Source organism: Lipophrys pholis (genome assembly GCF_963383615.2).
Source record: "Lipophrys pholis genome assembly, chromosome: 8".
NCBI classification, from domain to species: domain Eukaryota; kingdom Metazoa; phylum Chordata; class Actinopteri; order Blenniiformes; family Blenniidae; genus Lipophrys; species Lipophrys pholis.
The window spans coordinates 10,040,351-10,067,515 of NC_137630.1; the positions used below are offsets into that span (position 1 = coordinate 10,040,351).

The 27,165-nt window shown below is 41.7% G+C and overlaps 1 protein-coding gene across 1 annotated transcript in view; it reads right to left on the bottom strand.

Annotated features, from left to right (window-relative positions):
• The window catches only part of agrn (agrin), a 315,332-nt gene extending 303,255 nt beyond the window's left edge, over positions 1-12,077 (bottom strand). Inside the window, exons 1-2 of the mRNA XM_080470074.1 lie at positions 11,475-12,077; positions 8,797-9,058 (exon numbers count right to left, since the gene is read on the bottom strand). Of these exons, the coding sequence (XP_080326200.1) occupies positions 8,797-9,058; positions 11,475-11,675 (463 nt within the window). The 5' untranslated portion in view covers positions 11,676-12,077. The remainder of the gene's footprint in view (positions 1-8,796; positions 9,059-11,474) is intronic.
• Positions 12,078-27,165: the final 15,088 nt, after the last annotated feature.

Below are 27,165 nucleotides of genomic sequence, written 5' to 3' on the forward strand. Positions count from 1 at the left end.
ATTTTGCGAAGGAGCGGAATTGACAATGGGCCAAAAGAACCAAATGGAGATATGTTAGAATAAACAAAATATAGGACATTTCTCTAATGATTATCAACTTTAATTCACCAGTACAGTTAACATTCATTTCTTCGTTTATGTTCTGACGATTAATAACTGCATAAAAACTCACGATTCAGGTCAACACTTTAATCCATTCCTTTACGGCCTCGGTGTTGGTCCTGCTCGATCTTTTTGTCTTTCCTTATTTTGTCTCATTTGCCATTTGTGAATCATCCACTCAGCACATTGGATTGTCTAAATCTGCATGCATAAAGTGACATTAGTACAGTTTGATTAATAGATTGATTGTATGTATCTTCTATTGTCGGTGTGTCTTCATGTACTCCACTGATCTGTTGAGAAACTCCTAAAAGTTTTTGACATGAACTTTACCGGAAAATATTTATCCGGCAGATTAATTCCTAATCCCTATCTAACTCGTGTGCCTAAATTACCCACAATGCCACCAAAGCATCAACAGCTTTGGAAACACGCTTCCAGAGAAGAGGATCTCAAATCTTTTAACTCCAGTTATATTACTTTCCTCTCAAACTTCCAGTCTTTCAGTCCCAGTCGGCGCTGCCTCAAATTACATTGCTTGTGTCAGACTCCATGCAGCTCCCTCCGGGGCCACAACAGGCTTTGTACAACTTTTTCTTACACATTCGGCAGCACTTCTCAAGACACGGGCACAGATTGTTTTAAATCACTTTGAAATAAAAGTTTGAATTAAACAGGCAGACGGTTTAGTCTGTAAAGGAGCAGGAAAAGAAAGAGTTGGAGAGAGAGAAGCATGTGGATTTAGGTCAGAGGCAGCACAAAGTGCACCTGGTTGTAAGGACTGTGACAGCTTTACAGGGCGCAGGATTCCAGTGTAATTACAGGTGGAAGCACGGTGAGATGGGAACACTGGGAGGAGGGAGATGACGACTGTGAGAACGGAGAAGAGCGAGGCTGGAAGCCGGCGGGAGCCACAGAAAGACTTTAACATGTGTCAAACATAAAGAGTGGGGACATAAAATCTAGAACATGATAATCCAGAGAGCCGCCGCATATCAACCACGCCTGCCACCGAGGTGCGACGGACAAACATCGCACTGGCAGGAGACGCCGACGTGATAACGGACGGCCACATGTGCAGGCCATCATCTGGAACGCGCTAACATGATTGAGGATGACACCTGAAAGAAGGAAGCAAATCCCAAAGCATAATAGCAAACGCAGACGGATGTGAGGAGGGCAGGCCACGAGGGAGACAGAGGTGTGCTCACCATGACAACCCTTTGACAGAGGGATGAATGAGGGGGAGAAAAGGAAGCAACAGAGACTGAGGAGGAGAATAGCACGGGATCGGTCTACACGATTTGTTTGTTATTTTGGGACCCCAAGCTGTCAAGTCTTCCTGACTTCCTGCAATGCGCAGCACTGTAATGAAGACGGGAGTTAAATCAGGAAAGGCACGGGATTAGACTTCCGACATCTTTTAATCTTGAGAAAAGCTTTCCCAAAAGCGCCGTTTCAGCAGCAAAGAGAAGCCTGGAAACAAGGATCCCAGCGTTATATAACCAGCAGAGTTCTGGCAGAGGAAAAAGTAGGGCCGTGTGTAACAGGTGCATGCCATGATAATAATGTGTAATGTAATTTGAAAGCGTCGGGTCAGTGAACAGAGAGTGACAGGATGGCATTGAGCTCTGAACATTGTTCTTCTCGTCTTAACGGGAGAATTTTGCACCGGATGCAAATTTTCTGCCCTTGTCCTGTCTTCATCTGAGAAGTGACAACTGAGCTGACCTAAATACAAATACACCCCCCCCTCCATCATCTCCCATGTCTCACCAAAGAAACCCTTTTCTCTAAAGCTGATGTTTTTGGCGTGTTGACAGTAAGTAGTAACGCTTGCCACAGCAGCTGCCCCGCTCCAGAAATGTGGCCTTGGTAGCAGGAATTTTGTCACGGCTCCAGTTCCCCCGGAGGGAGCCCAGATCTCATGCAGACTGCTGCTCTGGGCTCTTTATGTCGGCGATAGAAGAGGGAGGTTTTCCGGGTCACTGTACAACCAAGGCCCTGCTCAGAGCCTCTGGGGTCAATTTCACTTCCCTGGTCCCTCAACTAAAGAACAGCTTAACTGGGACTTTGACACCGGCGAACTTTACATCTTCTTTTCACTTTCATTAGCTCCAAAGCTCCACTGTTTGTTAAGGACTGTCATCTTTACTATCAAATGACTTACTGGGGGCGCAACGGATCACAAAACTTGGGATTGGTTCACAGTTGTAGGTCACAGTTGAATCTTTTATTTTTTTTTTTTGTAGGGGGGACCTGTCAAAACTTGACACGACAGCTCTTTGATATCATTTTAATTTGATTTTGCCTTCTGTTGTTGTCACTTGATCACAAATTCAACAGGTTTTTATACCTTCAGACTGTTTTTAACGACGCGTGTTCGCATACCTGCTTTGTTCGGATAATTTCACTGCATCCAAATTAATGGGAGCGTTGCTTGAAACAGCAGATTTACACAAAAACAAATTTCCCTATTGGATTAATAAAGTATTTCTGTTCTATCGAATCTGGATCAGCCATAAGCCAAACTGTAGGTCATGAGTATGTCTTTACTGAATTTAAATTTTTTTTGGCATGACGCATTTCTCCAGTGAGAGCCATCAAGCAATGAGATGTCATTTGAGAGATCTTTTAACAACAGTAGGGTGTGGAGACAGACTGTCACAAAACAGACATCAGGCTCTATCTTAAGTAAATTACCTTCAGGCTAGTAAACTAAGAAGTTAAGCACGGATTGAGTCGGTGCGCCACATTATGTGGAGAATTGGCGAAAGTCCTCTCTTGCTGGAACGGGCGAAAAAAAGCATCTTTTTCACACGGGTATTCTTACTGACTTGATGTTACACTGTATGCCTGTGTGTACACTCCGAGCATGTTAACATATCACGTGGAGTGACAGGCATGTCACTACATGTAGGTGTCTTAGCGTACTATCTGGACCATCTGTGATCGCTATCAGCAGTGGAGTGATACTCTCCTGGTTCGGGCTGGGAGACCGGCCAAGGTGAGTCGGCTGTGGTTAAGCAGTCCATCCCTCCTTTGCTCTCCTCCATCTTTCATTGCTTTTTCATTTCTTGGTCCTTTATCGCTATGCCAAGCAGGCTCTCCGCTGCCGCATTTTTAATTAAAATGTAAAATGCGCAATAACTCTGGAGACGCTGGGCTTGCTGGCAAACAGGACCACTGGTCTTGTTTCTCCCCTCCAAGCCTTTTGTTGATTATTTCATCAAAGCCTTCCATCAGGCTTTTCCATTCGTCCAATTCTGTTCACTTCACTGGATAAATTCCCTGCCATAAGCCACGCAGGGTACACAGATTTACCAAAGGCACACCTTTGTAGAAAGGCTCTACAGCAACTGAATGAACTCCTGCTCTTAGACTACTGCCTAATCCATTCAAGAACCCTGAGAAAAAAATCCAATCCTTAAAGTCACTCTTCTTGACTTCCCATGACTCCCTGGAGACAAAAGGCTACTTGTGCAGACACGGACTGGATAAAGACCCCGGCGCTTTAAGTTCAGTCATCTGGGTGCGGCTGTGCAGCGTTCTCACACACTTTCCAGAGCCACAATAAAATAAATTCCATCTCCGCTTTGGAAATACCCACAAGCCATATGTTTTTCTACCTGGGAAAGTGGTAGGTTGTCCCCTTTAACTGTGCATCAGGGACGCTCTTATCTATCTCCACTGTTTCTTGGTAGGATTAAAACAAGAGCAGGTGGTACTGAAGTCTAATATTTTAATTATAAGGCAGCCAACATGCTGCAAGTTTTCCCAGAGAGTTTCCTAGTAGAGACGGACCACCTCACCTGGAATAAAGACGTCTTCCGCTGAACTCATAACAAACTACTAGACTTCTTAATAAATTTTCCTTTCGAAAAAATACTCTCGACAAAACACATCTTTTTAGAGCATGGATACATTAAAAACAAAAAGGAGATATCTTGATGAAAGGTTAATAATAAGATTATTTTACTTCTTCAGTTTCTCTTTTTAACACTTTGCTGCTCCATTTGAGTTAAATGAGGAGAATAATGATTGAATGGTAGGTGTAGTAGCAACAGTCTCAGTTTTGCATTCCTGTTGTTCCACACACACTTAAGAAATACTTTTTAGAATTTTTGAAAATAAGTCTGAGGTGCTGGCAAATATCTTGGAATAAATAACGCCATTTTGGAAGTATATTCATCGATAGGATGTCAATTCTCCCAACCAAATATGGTGGTAAAGGGAAAAACCTGGGCAAAATCTTAACTCCTTAATATTCGGCTACAAGACACTTAAATGAGTTACTTCCGGAATGGGATTAGCTTTTTCACATTTATTAATTTGGGCACAAATAAAATTAAATCATCCACATAAAGGGCAATCCTGTCGTCTCTCAGCCCACCGTTCTTTCACTAAGCTGTGCATGTGAGCACATTGCAATAGCAAGAGGTTCAATATTTCTGGAATAGAGATGAAAGCTTGAGATTAAAGTCATAATGCTGAGTAATACTTCAGAGTAAAAAAAAACTATTTCAGAATAAAGTTGAATTGCTCAACATTTAGATCGAGGGCTAAAGTCTTAATGTTCTTACCCTGTTCTCAACATGTTGTTGTCATTCTAAGGAGTTTGACTAAATCTTAGGTTTTGGCCTTAACAAAGCATCAACTAAAACCTGCTGTTATCAACAACTCTCTACGTCTCCTGGGCTTCCAGTCACTGATTAACAGCAGTTGTGAAACAACTTCGCATTTTTCAAGAACTCTTCAATTGTTCTTTGAAACGAGAGTCGAGTGTCCGTCCTGTGGATGATTGGCGTGAGTGTTATGAAAAATGACGAGTCAAAACTGGAGTGCTCCCTCCTCCCACCGTTCTCTTATCATCCTTTTCATTATCTCTTCACATATCGAGAAGGTGAGTGTTGTGTGAGGGGGTGGCCAGGTTAGGAATTTCAACCGATTCCGGAGCCTCCTCCTTGCACAAACAGTGGGGAAAAAGCTCAAAGTTTTCCCCTAAGGTCCAGGCTCATTCAACAAGGACGAGAGGGAGGAGGAGGAGGAGGAGGGGGCTCAAATAGTCATCCCACATCCCACCCACCCCGGAGAGCATTCCACAGGGCTGCCTGCTCGCCCATCATTAGGCAGGACCACCTGCTGGCAAATCAGAACCCCCATCATGTTCTCAACAAGCCGGCTAACTCCCATTAGCAGCCGGCCTCTGGTCTGCTGTTCACGCACACATCATAAAGAGTCGGTGGTATGCCGAGCAATAAAATGTTGCTCATTAGCATCCCATACGGACGGCGCGCACACTGGCCACACTCTGCATCGCGGATTTAAAGACACTCGACACAAAGGGACAAAGAAATGATCTTTGATGCAGCTGTTGCATGACTGTGCACGGACTTCTGACTGGCTCATCTCTTCAGAAGTTAGAGATTAAAAAAAATGGGGGGGGCCACGAGAGGACAAGAGAGCGAAGAAACAGGCCTTTGTTGCTGTGCTTCGTCAGGGCCTTGAGGGGAAGACTTTGGCATCATGTCATCGGGAGCTGAAACAAAAGCAGCTGATAAACAGAGAAAGGCAGATAAGATCTCCCCATGCGCTCAACACCTCTCCATCAGGAGGGCTTCCTTTCCCCCAAACCCCCAACACCTCCGCCTTCTCCCTTTGTTGCCATCAAGTGGAAAAAATGAGATGGAAATAATAAACAGCGCATGTTTCCTTCACTCGGGAGGACGAGGTTGAGCCTTCAACACATTACAACCACTTTCACGAAGCCATGACTTCATTGTGTTTCCACAGAGAGCAAATAACTGCGCTGGATTGTGTCTGACATGTTATCTGTCAACTCTTCGCACAGCACAATTGACAGCAATAAGATTTCACTGAATAGCAGCAGCAGCAGCAGGACCAGACAAAGGAGGGGGAGTCAGTGCCAGAGGCCTTCTCTGCTTATCTGCTCAAACAAGGTGCAAACCCAACAATGCAGACCTGATACAATTGGATTTGCTTTTGGTATTCTGGTTTTTAGCATGGACGTGTGAAAAGAAAAATATCTATTTTTAAGAGGTGTTTGCAAGTGAAATAGTTTCCTGAAATGCAGTAAACACTCCTGTGGGGGGGGGCAGCTCCTTGGCATATGAAAGCCGGCACGGACTGAGTGGCACCACCCAGCGCGAAGAGCACGGGAGTTCGAAAAAACCATGAAACACGACGCCTGAAGGCATCCAGCCTCATGCAGTCCGGATCCAAACCCTTACAAACATGCCACTGCAAACACAACATCACTCACAGCTCACGTCCTCACACGAACAGAGAGGAAAAGCTCTGTTTTAACTTCCATTCTGAAGTCACTCATCTTATTCCCTCCCATGTCTATGTCCTTTTTTTTTTTTTTTCTTCTGCAAAACTCTTGGTGGCAGGGAGCTCACACAAAGCCTTTTTTCTTCCAGCTCAGACAATGAGCCTCCCCACCTCGCACTCTGCCAGGCATTCCTGAGACTATCCTAGCTATCGAAAATGTCAAGAATGAGGAGAAAGCAGCGGCGGGTACAACGAGTACTGCGGCAGGTAGAGTCTTGTCCCGCTGCGCTAACATCCCCAAATCTCTGGGGTTAGTGGCTGCGTGGAACGGATGGGATCTGACTTGACTGTCTTAATTAAAACACTCCAATACAACGAGTTTCACAGCTCGCTCTCTCCTGGCTGAAGGGTATAAAATCAGGGGACGATTTTAAACCCAAAAACGCTGAGAAATATCACGTGAGGGATGTCGAGCGTAAAGCCCGCAGGCCAAAACTGGCCTGCAAGAGACTCCAATCCGGCCCGCCACACCACCAAGGAAATTTCTGGAATAAATTCAAAGGCAACATTGATTTTTTATTTTTTTTTGTAAGTAGACATAACACTACTGCACACCTATCGTTCTATCATTATTCTCCTCATTTAAGACATAACAACACTGAGATCCGAGCTGAGATAGCGGTGATGCTGCCATGAACGCGACCTGCTTCGCAAAATACAAACTAGCATTAGCCTCAAAGCCATACTGGCAGGGTGAATTTGTGAAAAAAAAAGGCACACCGCAACGGTTTTTGGGACATTTCACTGTATTTTGTACCAGAGGGTTTTTATTAAAATTTGTTTTATTGTCGACATTGTTCGTAATAACTGCTTGGTTTTGTAAAACAAATTGACATTTTCATCACATATTTACTCGAAAGCTCGAAATTTAAAGGCTATTATGGCATTATTTTACGAGTCCGGCCCACTCAAGATGAAATTGGTCTGTATGTGGCATCTGGACTAAAATACGTTTGACGCCGATCTATTCAATGTCCAAAAACCAAGTCTTTTTGCGATCTAACGTTTTGCCTGATGACTCCTCCAGGTTTTTCTTCACCGCCATTGATTCCACTGTAAGGTGATATGAGAAAATCAGGTTATGTGAAAGAAACCCTCTTCAAATACAAAGCCTCGAAACAAAAAGGGCACATTCTAGACAGTTTGTCAGAGCCAAGAAACTCCCCTTTCCACAACAGGAGTCCAAAGAGAAGAAAAGAGCGCTGAATAAAAAGGTTAGCAGTGCAGTGTTTCGTGCCTGGACAGACAAACAGAAGAAGTTTTATGTGTGTGCCAAATGCAACTTAACACTGCAAACAAGCTCCATCCATTGGAACATCCTGCCACCCAGAACTGTTCAGAGGAAAGTACCCGAGAATATCGACCATACAGCTCCTGCAACCGTGATTACCCCAGAAAGAACTTCTTGCAAGGTGATTCGCGCTCTGATTCATTTCCCTCCCGGGCCACGCACTGAAGTGTTAGACTCAAACTTTGAACGGCTGCCAACATTGTCAAGCACCAGTAAAAGTTAAACAGGAGCGAGCTGGCTGCGAGCTGGCATGCGGGCACAGGCTGCCACAGTCACGGTAGACGCTGACATTTATTAGTCATGGCTGCACGGCTCGCCTCATAAGAGCCTGACAAATTACTTCTCAAACGAGAAAGGACTCAGAAGAACAACAGCCTTTAATTAACTGGTTTTATGCTGAAATGCTGGTATGCAAATCACCTGAAAACACAACAATGTACAAATCATTTCACTCAATTCTGCTCGAGCCGTTAAAAGCTTCTCATAAAGCATCTGTGTGAGCGAAGTTGGTTCCGTGTAGTTTAATAATCATTTTCTTCTTTTAAAACAAGTTGAAAATGGTGAGAGCATGTGAGAGCCTTGACATGTGTGGCCCTTTAAAGCTCCCTTTGTCATGTGTTGAGCATACGGTGGCTTCGCCTCTGCCTTAATGAAACGGCCCAGCTACATGGTACAAAGGTCAAGGATCATCCATGAACCACCCAACCTCTGTCCTTAAGGTGCTTATCAGACACACCCACCTCTAGAATTTTGCTGGGAAAGACCGGCGCCTCACACAAAAGCTGCTAATATGACTCGGGTGTCCCCGTTTCACAGAGTTATGGGAAATGTTGCCGCTGGGAGCCTGGGGCGATGGAATTTCAGCAGCCACCGGTGTATGAAATCCTGGCTGTATTAAGTGATTTACAATCACTGTGAGTCTTCACATCACGACATGGACCCTTCATTTAATTCCTCTCAATGCACACAACATCCAAACCCATTTACGAAACCCTCTCATTGTGAGATTTGGCTTTACAGGCATCACAAGAGCCGCTGCGGCCGCTCACCTTCCACGCAGTGCTCCACATCCTCCAGGTTGCGCAGGGTAATCCTCATCAGACTGGAGTTGAGCATAAGTTCGCTCTTGTGTTCGGGCCCCATGGCCTCCGGGGCGATGTTGAGAAAGAAAATGCGAGTGTCGCCCGTGGCCACCTGGTTGTCACAGATCCCGGGGTTTCCGAATCCGCCGATCATCACCTTGTTTCCGCCGTCCAGGAGGATTTCCCGGTTGACGTTGGACTTTCCTTTCAAGTAGCGCCACACTCGCACCTTTAGGACAGAAATTTGTGGAAAATGTTTTTTTCATTCGCAGGTATGCACTGCTATCATAGTACACAAGGTATCTGTGCGTGTACAGTATAAAGTGCACACTTGTTGATGTGATCAGAAACAAATCAGTATCACTGCTGCAATAGGGAAAAGAAACTAGAACACATCCATACACTACTATTCACTTTTACAACAAATGAGCAAGGTGATCAATCACTGTATAACTTTGGACCGCATTGCCTTTTCCTTATGATGCCCTGTTAAGACTTTTAAGATACAGCTACACACATTTTTACTTAAAGCAGCTTTATGTGGCTTTTTATGAATATATTGTTCTAATGTGTCTATTTCTCATAGTCATTTAATGCCTTTTCACTTCTGCATTTTTTTCAATGTAAAGAACCTTGTGATCATCTGTGAAAGATGCTCTATGAATATAATCTACTTACTTAGATAACACTGAGCTAATCGGTGCCATGGTAAATGAAAGAAAGCTGTTAAATATCAAAACGTTCTTTCATAGCAGATCTTACTTGACATTAGTTATCAGTTATTGTTGCGCAACATGTAGAAAAACCTGAAATATTCATCCACTGTGCTCTGCACTTATTTTAATGTGTGAGCAGCTAAATCTCATCCCGTGAGTAGTCAATTACAAAACAGGAATCAAATGAAAATCAGTGCACAGGATGCGTGCAATAGTTTGGCACACTTTAATGGGTCAAAAGAGTAGACATCAAACCACCAATATCAAGCAAATCCTGCAAAGAAATACAAGACCTGACTAATGCAGGGAAACAATAACTCATAAATGTAACTGAGAGATTTTTTTTTAAAGAAAAATACATATATTCATATTGAGAGGATTTGAGTTGGAACTTGGCCCTCTACGGTAGTCGTACCCTCTCGGGAAAATTAATTGCCCACCGTGATAACCCTGATAATACTGTATTGCCCTTAGGCCTACATGGGTGATACGTAATGGACTGGTGGCAAAATGCCTGTAAGACTGAGAGTTGGCTGAATAAAGTCAGAATTTCAATTTCGAAGCAACCTGACTCAGAAACCATGACTCCACCACAGTCCAGCCACATGAAAGCTGCGGGAGAGGCAGCTTTTTCTGCACCGTCATGGGAAAGCCTGCTCCTTCCGTTCGATGTTTGCCGTCTGGTCTCATCTCCGCGCGTTTGGTGTTGGTTTTCTCTTTCTAGAACAAGCGCTGCATGCCTCTAATCTGCTCCAGTTTGTTCCATCGGAAGACGGAGAGCAAGTGGGCACTGGATAGAAAGAGCAGCGACGGAGCTGACCAAACACCACTTGTTTATTTTTCACAGATTATAGAGTGGTCTACCGCAAGTCTGTGCAAAAGTTTCACAATGAATTGCTGAGGGAGGAGGATGGAGGAAGAGTGCTTCCTGACTTAAAATGTGATTTATTTGTGCATCGGATTCAGAGGATGTTGTTTTTTCCCAATGCTGTCATATTTACATTGTCTATCTGATGAAATCCAGCCCATATAAATGTTGCTGTCTCACATGTTTGACCGCTGACAAGGTGAAGCACGACTGTACATCCTTTCTGCTTTAGGCACACCTTGTTGAAGAAATTGTTGCTTGCAGACATGTAGATCATCGATCAATACCTCTTTTATAACCAATTCAGTGTCAGTGGAGGCTGAAGCCTATTTCAGCTGAATATGGCTGAAGGTAGAGCCACCACAGGAGAAACACCTACAACCATTTTATCAACCTTGCATGCATGTTTTTGCACTGTGGAAGGAAACTGTAGTATATGGAGAAACCTACAGACAGAGGGAACATGCAAACGCTTTACAAACCTGAACAGGGAATATTCTTGTTGAGACAAGAATGATTGACTTGCAGTTTTATTATATAACTAGGGGACATCCCCGTCACTTCAAGAAGTCATACATACCCTACTTTGGCATAGAAGGTGTGCCGTTTTTCAGTAACACTAACATCGTGACTCAGAATATTATCCTTTCAGAAAGTTGCAGAAGTGAGAGGTTACAGTCAGGGGCCACAGAGGGACCTCTCTCCTGCTGCAGCATGTTGTGGATGATTACAGGGCCGGTTGGGCCGGCCTTATAGCTATGTAATTCTTAAGAGGAAATTCTAGAAATCACTTCAGTTTGGAGGTTTAAAGTGGATTCACTGTGTGCGTCATTGTAGCCTTGGCCAAACGCTTCTGGATGAATGAGTTTGTAAAATGTTTGTCAAGCGAGCTGCCGATGCCTTTGGCGCATGAACCCGCTGGTAATGGCTTCCATCAGGGCGCACAGATCCTATAATGTGACTTAAACACTGGCAGCAGGTGTAATGTATGGGGAATGTGTGCGCTCCAGCGGATACTTCTCTGGATCGCGTCATAAAACCTGTACACAAAAAACTCTTACCTTGCAGGAGTAGGTATTATGCACGGGGTCCACGTTAATGATCTCGTCCACGGTGCCGGTCAGAACTATGTTGGCCTCTTCTTCCCTGTCCTCCAAGTCTTTCTCCGGGCAGCTTGCGGCGCAAGGCGACCACAGGGCTGCGAGCAGCCCGGCCAGGAGCAGCGCAGTGCGGCCGGCGAGGAGCGTCCGCCGGGAGCCCATGACCACCACACTCAAACTTTACTTTCTTTTTCACTATTAGACTAGAAGTGACCACCCGGTGCGTCCCCGCTGGCGGTAAACTCCAAAACTTATCCGTGAAGAAGCGAGCCTCCTTTTCTCAACTTCCAGCCCCGATCCTCGCATCTGCAGCCCGGGTTCAAAATCCCTGTGTGCCGCCGCCGGCTGGAGAGACGAGCAGGAGGGAAGAGCGCAAGGAGGAGGAAGGGCCAGGGATCTCTCTCTCTCTCTCTCTCCCTCTCTCCAGGAATGCAACTGCACTTCTCTCCCCCTCTCTTTTGCCCTTTCTCTCCTCTCTCTCACACACACACACACACACACACACACGTCCTCAATGACGCTCCTGGATTTGCATGCGATCTGAATTGCTGATCCCACAAGTGCGGATGATGTGGGTTTAGCTGGGGGGAACTGGAGGGCTGCGCGCCGGGATGCCTCGTCGGAAGTGGCTGTCCAACGCCGCCCCCACTTGGACAGACTGTGTCTCTACGTCGTGTCCTCCCCTCTCAGATCCTGCACGGGCGAGGCAGCGGTGTGCGTGGACGTCTCCAGTCCAAAAGACGCACGATCAGGGTGTGCGCCTTTACGCAGTGCCATAGTGTGCGCCACTGCAAGCTGGAGGTCTAATACTGAAATGAACTGCCAGGGGGCCACTGTTCATCCTCTCAGGATCGAGTTGTACAAAAAAAAACTTGCAAATTTAGTTCTCAAAATTACATTCACACATTTAATTCATACAAAACGTCACAGGAGCAGATTTGTTTCTTCAGTCTGAGTTCCTTCATTAAAGCCTTAAAGAAACAGACAACTAGATTCTCTCTTCTAACCAGAAATGTGACTACTCGTGCTCAGAATTTCTTCCCAATTAAAAACAACTATAAAGTACACACACTTTTCTTTGACTGTTTACATCATCTGTTTTCTTTTTCAAGGATTCAGAGGTTTTGAATGTCATCGTACAATTCCACGTTTTTACATGAAATGTTGCTCCCAAGGCCTGTTTGACACCAAAAACGTAAATAGTGGCTGATGAAATTGAAGAAAAATGTAATCTGGAATAGAAAAGTAATAGAAAAAAGGCACAATAAAAACAATATATACAGTGGTTACATAGTAAACAAAAGAAAGAAAGAAAGAAAGAAAGAAAGAGATGTGACAGGTTAGTGAGGGCTGCAGAGCTCCAGAGCAGCACCAGAGTTTAACAGTCCAACAGCTTTTACTTTTTTGTTAAAAACTTGTGCTTTTTCTTGCTGCCGTTTCTTTTCAGGCATTTTGAGCTTTTGTTCATAAAATAGTTTTCCATTCATCCATCTTCTTTAATGCTTTTATCCTGTGCAGGGTCACAGGGTGCTTCAATCCCAGATAAAAGGGCGAGGGCAGGATACACCCTAGACAGGTCAACAGTCCATCACAGGACAAACAGAGAGAGAGAGAGAGAGAGAGAGAGAGAGAGAGAGAGAGAGAGAGAGAGAGAGAGAGAGAGAGAGAGAGAGAGAGAGAGAGAGAGAGACACACACACACACACACACACACACACACACACACACACACACACACACACACACACACACACACACACACACAAACACAAACACAAACACACACACCTAAGGGCAATTTTGGGTCACACTCAACCTCACAAGCATGTTTTTGGACCATGGGAGAAAACCAGAGGAGAACATGCAAATTCCACACAGAAAGGCTCACCACCTTAATAGTTTTTTCATCATTCAACTTTAATAGCAGGAATTAAAAAGTGGCCATTTATTAAAATGGCTCTTCCCTCCGCCAAGGCTTCAGTTTAGGAATGCTTGATTAACAATTAACTAGAAATTTTCCAACATTTCTTGTGGAACTATTATTTTAACCCTTCATAGTAGTCATTCTTATAATTGCTATATCAATGTGTAATATACAACAGACAGAGCCCACATTAAATATTATCCATGTCTCTGTCCATTAATACCAATTTAGCACAGAAAAGTTTATATTGTAAAAAAAAATTATAATTCTAAAATCCCAAACTAGAAAAAAAGTATTTGGAAACAATAGAAAATTCATTGATCATTCTACATTTATAGATACTTTTTTATGTAAAGACCTTTTTTTTTCTTTTGTGCATCATATTCTCACTGTCAGGTCAATTCCTTTTGACAATATTGTTTGTACAATTACAAACAAATCTTGTTTTCCTCACAGATTTTGATTCATTACAGAATCTGCTCCAGTACTCTTAAATTAATTTCAGTTTCTAAACTTCAAAGTATAATGGAAATCAGTCTCTAAAATTAGTTTATACAGAGTCTTTGCTTTTCAGTGTTAATGTTTTTTTAATTTCATTCAACTTTTATTAAGTCAGGTAACCTTGTTGAGACACATGTTCCAAAATTTTTTACAAAAATTACTTTTAAAACACATAACACAAACTTACATAAAGTGATATGCAGAATTAAATAAATATTCAAGGAAACATTTAAAAAAGAACAGTGGTATGATGTTTACTAAATAAGTTGGCACAAAATTTAATTCTTTTTTGCGACTTTGAAAATTACCAGAAAGTTTAAATGAGCTGTTCTGAGCAGATCATTTCATCATTAAATAGCTTTCTAGCTATTAAAATGGCAAAACATTGAATATATAAGACAAATACACTCAAAAAAATCTTTCTTTTTATCTTCATTGGCAAATATAATTTACAAAAAAAAAAACTTAAACTCAAGGTAATTAATGAATTTTGGGTCAATACTTTCAGTAATAGTATAACAGAAGAGAGCTCAAGGACTTTAACTCATATTTTATAAACTATAATTAGTAACTTTATTACATATAACCAATCCAATATTTGTGGTACTGAGGCACTTTCATGGCAGGATACCTGCAAGAGTTGTCCACTTCATTTTATGCTTCAAAGGTTAAAAACTTTCATCGGTTTTTCTGAGTTTGTAAGACTATGTTTTCTCAAACATGGTTCTGGATAACTTCTGCCGTGCGTCGTTCCCAGGACTGTAACATAAGTGATTCTGATGAAAGGTTAATTAAACCCTGTGTAACAATGATCCTCTGGTGAGAGACTGGATATGTTTAAAAACAGATTGAAACAGCACTGAAAATTGCTTTTTGGAGATTACGCTTATTTAGTTCAAACCTAAAATACTGAATCACTGTCATTTAGTTTTGGAGTTTGCATGTTCTCCCAGTACCTGGGTTTTGGCCCACGGGCCTTATGTTTGACACCCCTGGTCTAAAATCAATATGAGTGTAGAGGTTTTCAGCCACAGTTATTTCAGTTATTTGAAAGCGTTCTATTTCAAATCTTGAGCTTTGCACATGAGAGCTAACCACTTACTCATTTTGAAAAGAGGCAAGGTTCGGATACCTGCTTTTTAGCACGTCTTTGATATGATTTACTGGCAGAAGATATGGCAGTGAACAACTTTTAATCCACCTTTATTCCTTACGATGTAAAGTATAATCAGTGGTTCCTCTTTGACTAAGAGAAGTGCCGAGCGTCAGAGCTATGACTGCTGTCTTTAAAAGCACATCGGCGTGAGTAAACGTATGGAAAAGTAGTCTGTGCCGCTGAGCAGGCGGAATCTAAACCCATCCTGTGTCACGTATTATTAAAGATTCCCCTTATATCAGAAAACTCCCCATGTTTGAAGTTGTAAATACAACCATATGGCTTCTTTTTTTTCTTCTTTTTTTTGTGGATTGCTTGAGCTGCACACGGGGTGCGTGAATTTCCACTCCTCAAAAGCTGTAATTGTAACTACCCTTCTATTTCTGGTAAAATGAGAGGCTTTGCTCATGCACAGTTGCTGGAGAGGATATTTGCAGAAATTTGCTCAAGTGGGTCTGAGGAGTGACAGTTGAGTAAACCAGAGTAAACAGGACTGTCTGTTGAATGACAAACGCCAGTTTGTCGTCGCCTTTGCACAAAGGCTTCTTATACAGGGCAGCGGCTGCGAACTCACTGCTGCACAGGCAATTACAGTTAAATCAACATGGCTCAATCAGAAATAATCCACTAAATCAAACTATATTCTTTTACAGCTGCTCCCCAGAGGTAATGGCATGCTGCCTTGTGGTCTCAGAACATTTTTATTGGCAACCACATCACTTCAAGCAACATTTTATGGCAGTAATGAGTAGCTGAACCAGGAAATACACCCAAAAATTCAAAAACGATCTTCACTACAGGTTATTATGTATTAAACATATGAATCCTAATGTGCGGCCTATATTGGTGTTGGACTGAAATCCCAGCAGCAATTTGAATAGAATATCACTTTTTCTTTGGGATTTTTTGCATTAGGAAATAATTGTCTGTGTAAATTCAATCCTCCTTCACAGTAATTACAGAACTATACATACATGGTTCAGTTAGATGTGGGAGCCTGTTCATTGCTGGTATGTTAACAACTTTATGTAGGCAGTAGTGCGTTTACAACTTAGCAAAGGAACATTTCAGTTGTCCTTGGCCTCATAGTAGAGAAAACCTGAATTGCTTAACATTAACAGTGTATGATTATGTGTACGGTGTGTAATTCCTCCTGAGACTCGAGAATCACAGGATTTAGATTTCTGCTCTTTATAGACATAAACATTGATGTATTTTTAAAAATGTATTGTCATATGATTTTCATTTGTTAAATCCAGACAAGACAGTCTTACCATCGCCTTGTGTCTTGACAGTTTCTTTTCCTTGTGTGTTGTTCCTGTGTAATTCCATATGGTTGCTCGTGTTTCAGGTCTCGTCATGTGCTGGTCGTAGTTCATGTTCTCTTTCACTGTAAGCCTCATTTTTAGATTTCTGTGAGGGATCACTTCTCCTTTGACTGCTTTCATTTCTTTGTTTTCAATTAATGTTTTTCATTGGTGCTTTGCACATTTAAAGTGTTATGTTGTGATTATGTCTAGTTTCCTGTTTCCTGTTTGTCTTGATGCTACGCACTGCATGGGTCTCACCATCATTTCTCCTTGATTGCTGTCAGCTGTGCCTTATTATCTATAGGTGCATTATCAATATGTGTATTATATGGGCCATTCTTGGGCCCCCGTTTACACGACAACGAATACGAGTGTATCCGCAAAGCTTTCTTCACTTTTGGGGGGGTCTGTTTACACGGCACCAGTGTGCTGATGCACTGTATCCGCGAAGTTTTTAATCCGGCTCCCAAAGTGGAAAGATTCTTTCACAGCCGCTAATCCCTCCTGCAGAGACTAGCCGGAGGCTCTGTCGCCTGTTACTGCGCATGCACATCTCTCCCCCTCCCTCCTGCTCATCCAGTTGTAAACAAAAATGGCGGCCGCGTAGTGGTACGACTCGCAGTCCGTATTCTAGTTTTATCATCCAGATCAGTAGTTTAATAGTTGAGACTCACTCCTGATAGCATCCGATGCGTCACCAGTCCACGGGGATGTCGGGTGCTCTCCATTTTCTTCACGTTTATACTGTATTGGTCTCTGCACACGTCCGTGTAGTTTCATTACAAAATGAAGCAACAGCGCCCTCCTGTGTCCCGGCATACTAACTACATCGTTGTCTCTGTCATCTGCTACAGTGTAAACGCACTCCTTTTTTTTAACGGATTAGGTGTTGTCACGTGAAATGTTGTCATGTAAACGGGGCCTACGTACAAGACAATGTTTTCAAGTGAAGACTTTAATTGAAACTTTTTTGAAATACTCCTACTGTGCATATTTACCACAGCCATAGTGAATAATTTTCCTGCTCATGTGCAAGTAGATGGACAATAACAACAATGTTTGCCTCCAGAGTGTCATGAATCCGAGCCCATATTCTCCTGGAACTTGGGAGTTTAATAGTTGAGAGTTACCGTACTAGCAATCCAACTTGATTGTCTGCTCTGGTACTTGCCATCGTTAGTGTTTATAATGTACTGTTCTCTGTGTGCATGTGTGTGTGGTTTCATTCCAGAAAAACCATCAACAGCACCCACGAGTGGCTTAAAATGGTAACTATATTGTTTTCAAAAAATGACATGTTTTCATTTGAACCATTGTTGTGTAGACATGGCCGAAGTCTCGTCATTGATCAGTCATGACTTTTTTTAGAGTGTCTGGTTTGTCTACCTCATCTTGTCCTAGTTGCTGGTCCTATTAATCTGTCTGATTTACTGTTCCCTCTCCTGTTTTCTTATGTGCTGAACCCTTTTGGCCTTATCCAAACCTCTAGTCGTCTTCAGGGATGTGCATTTGGGACCTCTGCTTGAGAACTGAAAGCTTCATCATTTGGCTTCTTTCCTTTTTTAAGCCAATAATCTGAGTTTAGTATAACCCTGTACTTTTGTCTTTAGAGAGCCGTGTTTAAGGTTAAGCTCTATCATATCTTTAACAGAAATTAAGGTACCTCTGGTCTTCATTAACAGACCATCTCAAAAAGGCAATGTAACATGACTTCAACTTTAAAGTTGGTTCTCCATAAATTCTTTAAAACATCAAAATAGGATCTTTTTCATGGGGAGGGCACTGATTTTGTGGAAAAAAACTGCAAGTGCCCTGGAAGCTTAACTGTTCTGCTCAATATTGATTAGTCTCTCAGTTGAACTGTACATTACTTGATTTTGTTGGAACCTGTCCTGCTGCGTTGGTCACGTTCTTGTAATTGTTAAAGTGGTTCGTCTTTTCAAAGAGTAACATGAAGGCACCCAGTGAGATGTTTGGTCTGCATTATTCACCTACTGAGCTCAGTGCAGATCTCCAGCCTTCCTTTACTTGATGAAAAGCTTTCAGAATATTACATGGAAATAGATTGTGATGGACAAAGATCCCGATATATACTGTGGGTGTTTGTGGGAATGTGACTATTTCGAAAATGAAGATGAGACAAGAATAACGCACATGGGAATCCTGAGCATGTACATGAGAGCAAAGCGCAGACATAATGACACAATAGTTCCTGTGTTTAGTGGTTTTAGAGCCTGTTCACACTTGTCATAATGTCACTGTAAACACTGGCGCCAAGAGACCCAAAGAGGAAACAGTGTTATTTCAATAGAGCCTGAAAAATGTGGGCTTTTACCCAGTGGAAAGGGTCTAACCAGCAGATGATAAATGACTGGAATATAGCTAACAAAACAAAACAGCTCATAAGAAACTGGGTTATGTGTACTGCAGTCTCTTGCTGCTCCACACTGCTCTTTAACGTCATGGTGGAGTTCAAACGTGTCTCAATCCTACGTAGCAATAATATTGATCCACAGAAAGTGAAATATGTTTTTGAGGATTAAACAAAGAGACACCTTTTTAATTCATCAGGTTTAATTTGACAGATGTGTTTCTGCAGTTCTTTTGTGGAATGAACAATGATAAAACTTCTAGCAGACAATGGGTTTTGATCATTCGGCCTATTCGGTTATTCGCTTTAAATTTGACCGGTTTCAGATCCGTTCTCCCTCATGGAGGTTCAGACTGTTCAGACAATGCAAACAGGGACATTAGAACACAACATGGGAATGCAGTCCGACTTATGGAAGGGGAAATGCTTCATGGTGTTAATTAAATCTGGCAAGACCTTTCTGTCCACTTCAGTTCCAGCACGTGCAAAGAACATGGAAAAGACTTTCAAATGGGTCAAACAAAGAAGAAGCGTCTTGTAGGTGGCAAGTTCAGTCTAACTATTCTTCCTTTTCAAGAAATTGTAATTGCTTTGGTAAAACTCTGTGTTCACCTGTGTGAAAACGCAACTTGCATTTCCCTTTTCCAAACACTGTGGATGGGATTTGCACCATCAATCACACACTTAGGAGCCAGTGGGGTTCATGTGTTCAATGCATAGATGGATCCAGAGCACTATACATAGTATGACGACTGTGAAAGGGAAGTCTGTGACTAAGAGAGCTCATATGCACCAAAGGCAAACTTGTGACCCAGTCATGTGACACGGAAGACCTTTAGATTACTTTATCTGATACTCTGTATTACTTGAGTTAGTTCCAACTTATTTCACAAGTGTGAGGTAAAATACCAAAATACAGTTTTTCCTTTTTCTTATTTATTTATTTTTTTCAGATTAGATTCAAAAATAACAAACTCCTTTGTTGTTAAATTTATGTTGTGGATTTTCCAGTGGAAGTGGCTCGTGGGGAGTTTAAAGGGCCCTCGTGAGTTTATCAGTCAGTCAGTCAGTCAGTCAGTCAGTGTGCTGGAATTGCAAACCATTGAAAACTGTTGCAGTGATGGAAGCTCTGTAGATACATTTATTCGACTCTTTTTTTCTTAAATTTAAAACGTCTTTTTCTTCTAAATGTCCTGGTTGAGTTGTATATGTACTGCTGGGAGCAAGCACAATAAGAGCGCACCATGTGCGACTATGCCTATTGTGTTGTGCTGTCTGAGAGGGCGGAAGTCCTACACCATATCAACAACAAGCAGTTTGAAAAACATAAGGGAGGCTCTAATCCCTAGATTTTGTGACCCTGTAACTTTCCCATATCGCATGTGAATTAAGTTATCTTGAGCTTCAAAACGAGAAACGCTACTCTAAATTCAGTGTTTTGTCAAATAAGCTACATCATACCTTTTACTACGTCTCCTTCTCTGTGGGTGATTAATAGTGAATCTCTCACATCCAACCTGAACACACTCAACATGATTGAATCCAGAATCTAATTTTTTTTATTAAATATGGACATACTCTTCTGTAGTGCCATCTTAATTTGAAGGGATGGAGGCAGAAACAACAGTTTTAACGCATAGATGCTACACTGACTCCTTCTGCCTTTTGAAACTATGAACACAGCTGCTTTATCAATCAGAGTCAACATGAGCTATTAAGGAATATACACAGAGGAGGACCTTTTTCAACACAAAAAGCACTGAAGCATTTTGATTGAACTGAATTGATTTGGACTTTATTGTCATTCATATCCACGCAGCAGAGAGAGAGAGATTGTCATTGAACCAATTGGATGTTGTCGCTTTCACGTCACTATTGGCAAGACGGCACCTTCTTCTTCACTGGAAATCCACAAAGACTCATTCCTCACTACTCAATAGCTCAGGGATGATATATCTTTCTTAAAAAAAAAAATAAAGATTTTAATCCCATTAAGAATAAAAACTGAACTGTTTACCAAACACAAACAAAGAGCTTTTCTCTCCTATGTGTTATTAATAATGGATCATCTGCAACATTTCTATAGAATTCGATAATCAACTCGTCATCATTTCTCTGCGATTAGGACTATTTTAAAAGCCTCTCCATCACACGCATATCTGAAACGGTACAAATACAAGCTTTATATTTGCACACTAGTTGTAAGTTACACTGACATTATTTACATACTTTTGGACAGTCGGGAGGCCTCTGTTGATTTCACAATCACCCCGGGGCTTTCAGGGGGCAGTGCTACTGCCACCCTCCCCTCAGTTTGTTGATTTAAGAAAAGTCGAGACGTCTCTTCTTCCATTTAGGCTTATTTTTCTCGATCATATCCTGTATCCACTGACTTTTCATGCCCTTTATCTATATTTTCTCTGCATGGTCAACTTAGATTCTGAATTTACAAGTTAGTTGTATGGATTTCCAATTAGTTGTGTAAATTCTATGGAGATTTGTCCTTTAACCCTTAATTCTAACCGTTTTCATCTGGATTAACCAACAAAATACTTATAGAGGATAGAGCTATGTTTTTATGGTATAAAATGTGAAATTTGTGAAATTAAACAGTCTTGACCAGCTTGTTTTTCTTGGCTGGATGAGGGTTTAGTTTGTGAAGAAGTTCATATGAAATTCAAATATCTTCAAATTGGTTTGACTAGTAAACTAAAAATGAAGTCGGAGTAGTGTGTTGTCAAAAAAATTTCTATGTGAAATACCCCAAAAAATACATAGAAGACAATTATTTTGTACTCTTATTTGAAAAAAAGTGTACTTTATGGATTACATACTAATAGGAAAACTTGTAACTTGTAAGAAAGCCTGTAGCTAAGATGCACGTGTGCAGGAATTGAACAGAAATACAAACACAACCATCCTTGGCAGCATCCCTCATGTCATGAAACTTAACAGAGTCTGATCACCTCCACACGTCCCACAGTTACTGTATCTCTGAATGGCTCTTCTCCTTCCACAAGTATTTCTACACAAAAGACCCAGTATGTAAACCAACTGAAGGAGGGATACTCTCATGCAGCAGGGTCAGGGGTATGCGTGAGCAACTAACTAAACTAATTATCTTGTAAAATAAGTTTTATGCAAAACCATAACTGTAACAACTGCAACATTTGCAGACGAGCATGTTTATTTGCATGTTTATTCTTCATTTCACTGTATTGTGTACCTTTTTTAATTTAGATTTTTTTTTTTTTATGTATAATGCAGTCCTACATCTTTGCACAACAATGGGGGAACATTTGTAACTGTGGTCTTTTAAAGATTATCATGTAATTATTCTGGTCCCGAACCCTAAAGACTGGACCTCATGTCGTCCAACACTGCTGGTGAAAACCAGTTTGATTTAATGGGACATTTTCCATTTTTCCGCGATCCTCGATGATGAAAGTCTTTTCATGTACAATCCCAAACATGAGGTGCCAAACAGGGCTTCACTGAACTTTCCTAAAAACGTGTGCATGTCACCCACTCCCACATTTTCTCCGGCATAACTCTCCTGAATGTACTTGCACATATGCAGACACTTTAGACGATAATGGAAATGTTGAAATGGGAAACCTGAGGCTATCTGAAAATGAATCTTGGCTCTTGGCAGTGTCAATCTGGTCGAGGTGTTACGAGGTTTGAGTTTCACGGCTGTATTTCTCACAGTTATGACAATGATGGATGCAGATGGAATTTTTTTTATTATACTCTATTTTGATCACTTATACTTGCTGGAAAGAATAGCCTGTGTATTGAGCTGCGTGTCGGTGGAAAGGAGAAGGTGCAACCTGAGAAGTGACATTAGCAGGCAAATCGTATGCAAAGCCCCGTGTCTGTGTTGAACTGAGGAGCAGCTCTGCGTCGATGGTCAGTTGGAGATTCACAGAGCAAGTGCAGTATAGAAAAACCAATCCAACCTTTAGGGCTCGTGTTCTGGTCATGTAAGCGATATCTTACAGAGTATGCACTGCATAAATAATGCACTGTTCCGTCTGAAGTTATTCTCTGTATTCAACATCCTGATAGTGTCTGTTTATTTCCCCTGCTCAGTGTGCCATGCTTTACATTGCTCTTGCAGATAATGCACGTTGACGATCCCGCTTAGCATTCTCCGGTTTACAAAGTAGACACAAAGAGACATTCCAGCGTTATCAAGCCAGGCTGCCGAACCTCTTTTGTTTTTCTAGAGGACAGGCCCACTTCATCTTTATCAGCTATCAGCATGAGAACCAAGGAGCGAGCCGCAGCCGCCTGGCATCTGTCTGCCTCAGAGCACCGATCCACTGTCCTGCAGTGAGGCTCGCCCAGGGCAGGCTGCAGAACTGCTGCATGTCATCTCCTCCGGTCAGGGAATTGGTTCATTTGGCTGGGTTTGCTTGTGTATTTTACTTGAATTCAGTAAAGCAATGCTGCTGCTGCAAAGCAAAAAATATAGGTGTATGACGACTGCTCGCCTCTAAATAAGGACCTACCCACCTCACCTCCTATATGAAAATACTTTATGAAATATGAAAAATCCAATAATCCTTTTGCCTATTGATCCAACAAGCATTGAACGTTCATTTGAAACCACCTCGCACCATTGTATTTGCTATTTGCACAAGAAGCAGCGATATATGTTTAAAAATGCACCAAAAATAAGAGTTTTGCATGAAGAATATCATGTATTTTCAAATTGGGTTTACTTTGAATTTATTTGGTTGTTTTGTTTTAAATTACAGTCTGATGTGTACACCTATAAATTGGGCCTAAATGAGTGGAGTAAAAAAAAAAAAGACAAAATCACAGATATTTAAGTGAATGTTTCAGACTTTAGTTTTACACAGGTTTTGGGGAAATCGCATTTTTAATGTACAAAATGATTTAATAATAACATACATACAGATTCTGCACAAGCAAAGATGGCTGACGTTTAGTAAATGTAAACAATCTGACAACATTCATTTATTTGTAGAATTCCTGTTTTGATTAAATGGTTGGAAATCAAAGGAAAAAGTCATTTCCATTCATTTAAGATGGTAGCTGGTTAATTCACTCAGACTGTATACTATAAAAAGAACAAAAAAAAAACTATTGAGATGTAAATCTGCTGCCTTGGAAAGTGGTTGTTACTTATCCTACAGGTTACACCGTTCAAGCGACGCTGTGTCTTCATGAAGTCCTTCAGGCTGAAATGGATTCAGAAAGTCATTGATTTAGCCGGTCAGGTGTCATTAAGCCGACCAATAGTGTGACTTTAATCACTGATTCAAGGATCTTCTGAGACTTTTCTTAAACAAAGTTCTCTGAATGTTTGGGTGTCTGGCTGCATGCCCGGTCCTTTGGGTCTGACTTGTTGCCTTTATAGAATGAATGTTTATGGCAGGTAAACGTTGCCCCTCACATTTGTTTACCACTGTCAAGGTGTGAATTTAGATTTGCTCTCAAATTGTATTGAGGATATGCAACCAACTTCCTCGGAAAAAACATTTGCATGATTTTGCAATGTGTTATATTTACATTATTGTCACCGTGGCTGAATTGCGGAGCTTACCTCGAATGAGATGATTGAAAACAAGGATTTTTTTTGTTTCAGTCCACAGTTGTTTTGTAAGGATAAAAGAATGACAGACAAAGCCTCTGAGTGATGCCTTCAAACAGCCTGGAGCCAAGCTGGAACCTGCTGTCTTCTTGAATCATATGGAAAAAATGACCGTCTGTCATCTATTGCGAGGGTTTAATGATACTAAAACAAAGTTTACCAACCTCAAAAGGGAGCAACCAAAAGATGATCGTCATGCTGCCTGGCCTATTCTCCAACACTGTCACCAGTTATCAAAGCCATATTAATTAATCCTGAAATAAATGACTAAAATGTGAGTAGTGAATCATTATTTCCATGCCTAAATAAACACTGAGAGCTTCATTTGTTCAATGTCTCGTAAAGAGGCAGAAGAAGTTAGTTGAAATGATAAACTTTAGGGAACAGATCAACACAAAATATTCCGTTTTGATGGGATATTTGCAGAGCAGAACTTTCAATTTGAAGTGCAGAAGTGAAAATGTAATCATACATTACATGCTTGAAGGCTGGCACGGTTTTCCTCTAATGGAGCAGCAATCTATAGCCTATAAATGTCTCGCCTGGATAAAGGTGAGTCTGTTTTGCTTGCATGTTATAATTACCCTGTAGGGAAACAAATGTTTGTCAGATATTGTTTATTCTGTCTTCTATGTTTTGGGACACAAAAGCTGACATTTATATTTGCTAATGCGCATGCAGAGCTGCTGGAATTCCATCAGGTCCTTGTTGAACGGCTATAGACGAAACTTTGATCGCGGCTTTCCCTATTTCCATGAGAAAATTGCTTTCTCAGTGTTGCATTTCTGCACAATCCACATCTATTTCAGAGCTATTACACCGTGTGGAAGAAGGCTTGTTCAAAATGAAATCTTCCCCTTCACCCAAAAAGGATGCGTTTCTATTAGATTTTGCTCTCTTCGTTGCATATTGTTTGCGGATCCTCTATTTTCAGTCATACATCAGGTGTAAGCCAGTTTTGTTGGTGCAAAGGTTTTCGGGCCTGAAAAGATATTCCATGTCCTTATGAATGACATCTGTGGTTTTACACGCCGTCGACTCAGAGGCAGCCTTGATGGAAAGTTACGGGGGGGGGAATTAGGTGTTTTCCATGTGCCACATTATATTTCTCCAATTTCAGCTCCACTTTCCCAAGACAGTAGAGACAGCAGCGGCAAACAGACTGTGTTTAGCAGTCTGACAGGTTGCCAGATGGTCCTCTGTGTTTGTGGCGTCAAGTCGAAACAGGAGAGGTGGTTTTCACACCTGGTTTTATCCCTGTGTATTTAACTGGAATGTCAGATAGTTCAATGCCCCGTGGAGCAAACCTCTCCCATTTCTCTAATTTTTTTTTTTTCTCTCTCCAGCTTACGGTTTTCAGAAAGTCTGGAGTTTGGCGGCTCTTTGCAAGGTTGACATGTTTTTGTTGGCGTCTAAGTAATGAACAAACTCATTGCCAATTGGGTAAATCCCCTTTCACTCCCTTTTATCATTGCAGCCTTACAATGTAATTTATTTTTAAGTATCCCTTTTTAAATGAAAATGATAGCCTTGTAGTCCTCGCGGCTCTCTCCTGCTATTACTATCTGTCTTATCTCAATTTTTTGGTCATAGATAAGGTTGCGAGGAGACCAGATAAAGGAGTGTCAGTGAGGAACACCATGAAGACGTGTCTGCCTCGTTATAGATAGGAAGCTGGAAGAAAATCCAAGAACCCTCCCTGCCATACCAGGTGTCTGTACTGTATCCTGTTACAAAGTGGTCCACAACCATGTATACCTCTCAGGGTGAGACTTGTCTCTTGGGTTGTGTCCTCTGAGGCTGAATTAATTGTCCTCACCCTTGAATATAGTAAAGGCGGTATTGTTGTAACTTGCTTGTTTGATTGAGTGTCATTCCATTTCTTCTTCAACTCCATCTTCTCATCAGGAGCATAACGCTGCAATAATACTTTGCCACCAGCCCCCTGTTCTGAGCTTTGACTTGCCAGTCACCCCATGACAAACCCAGCTCTTCCAGCTCTTTCACCACAATCCTTCACCAGGTAGATTTTGGCCTCTTTCCTCCTTCCAGTCAGAGTGCATCTCGTGGCAACTTTGGTGTCGTGCCATTGGGACATGACCAAGCCGTCGAATCCTGCGATTCTTAATCTCAAGAGACCAACTGTTCATCTCCTTACACGGTTCTTCATTTGTGATCTTGAGCCAGTAGATATGGCAGATCTTGGAGAGGCGGCCGTTGTTAAAGACATCAACCTTTCTCATATCTCCCTTTGTTACTCTCCAGCACTCAGCCTTAACATTGCTATTGTGAAGCCTGATCTTAGTTTTTAAACTATATTGTTTGGACATCCAGATGTTACAGAGTTGACTGGAGGCAAATCTGGCTTTGATAAGGCCTTATGGGCACCATAAGCCTTCTGAGGTATGTGAAATCTTCGATGTACTCCAGTTCCTCTCCATTGATTGGGACTGGGGGTGCTGTTGGAGCAATGGCACACATGCCCTCTGTCTTTTTCTGGTTTATTTACCCAGATAGTAATACCAGTGCGACCACCACCAGATGAAGTCAATGGGTGGCACATATCAGGCAGCAAATGAACATTTAACTATTCAGCCATTGGTGGATCTAATCTTTGATGGGATGGAGCATTTCCTGAGCTTTTTCCACAAAGTAAGTATTAAAGTAAAACATGTTACTGTTGCTGTAAACCTGCGACAGGGTCCCTGGCAGCCAATTTGCAACTCATGCTTATGGTCAGTGAAGGCTTTCCTGACTAAAGATCA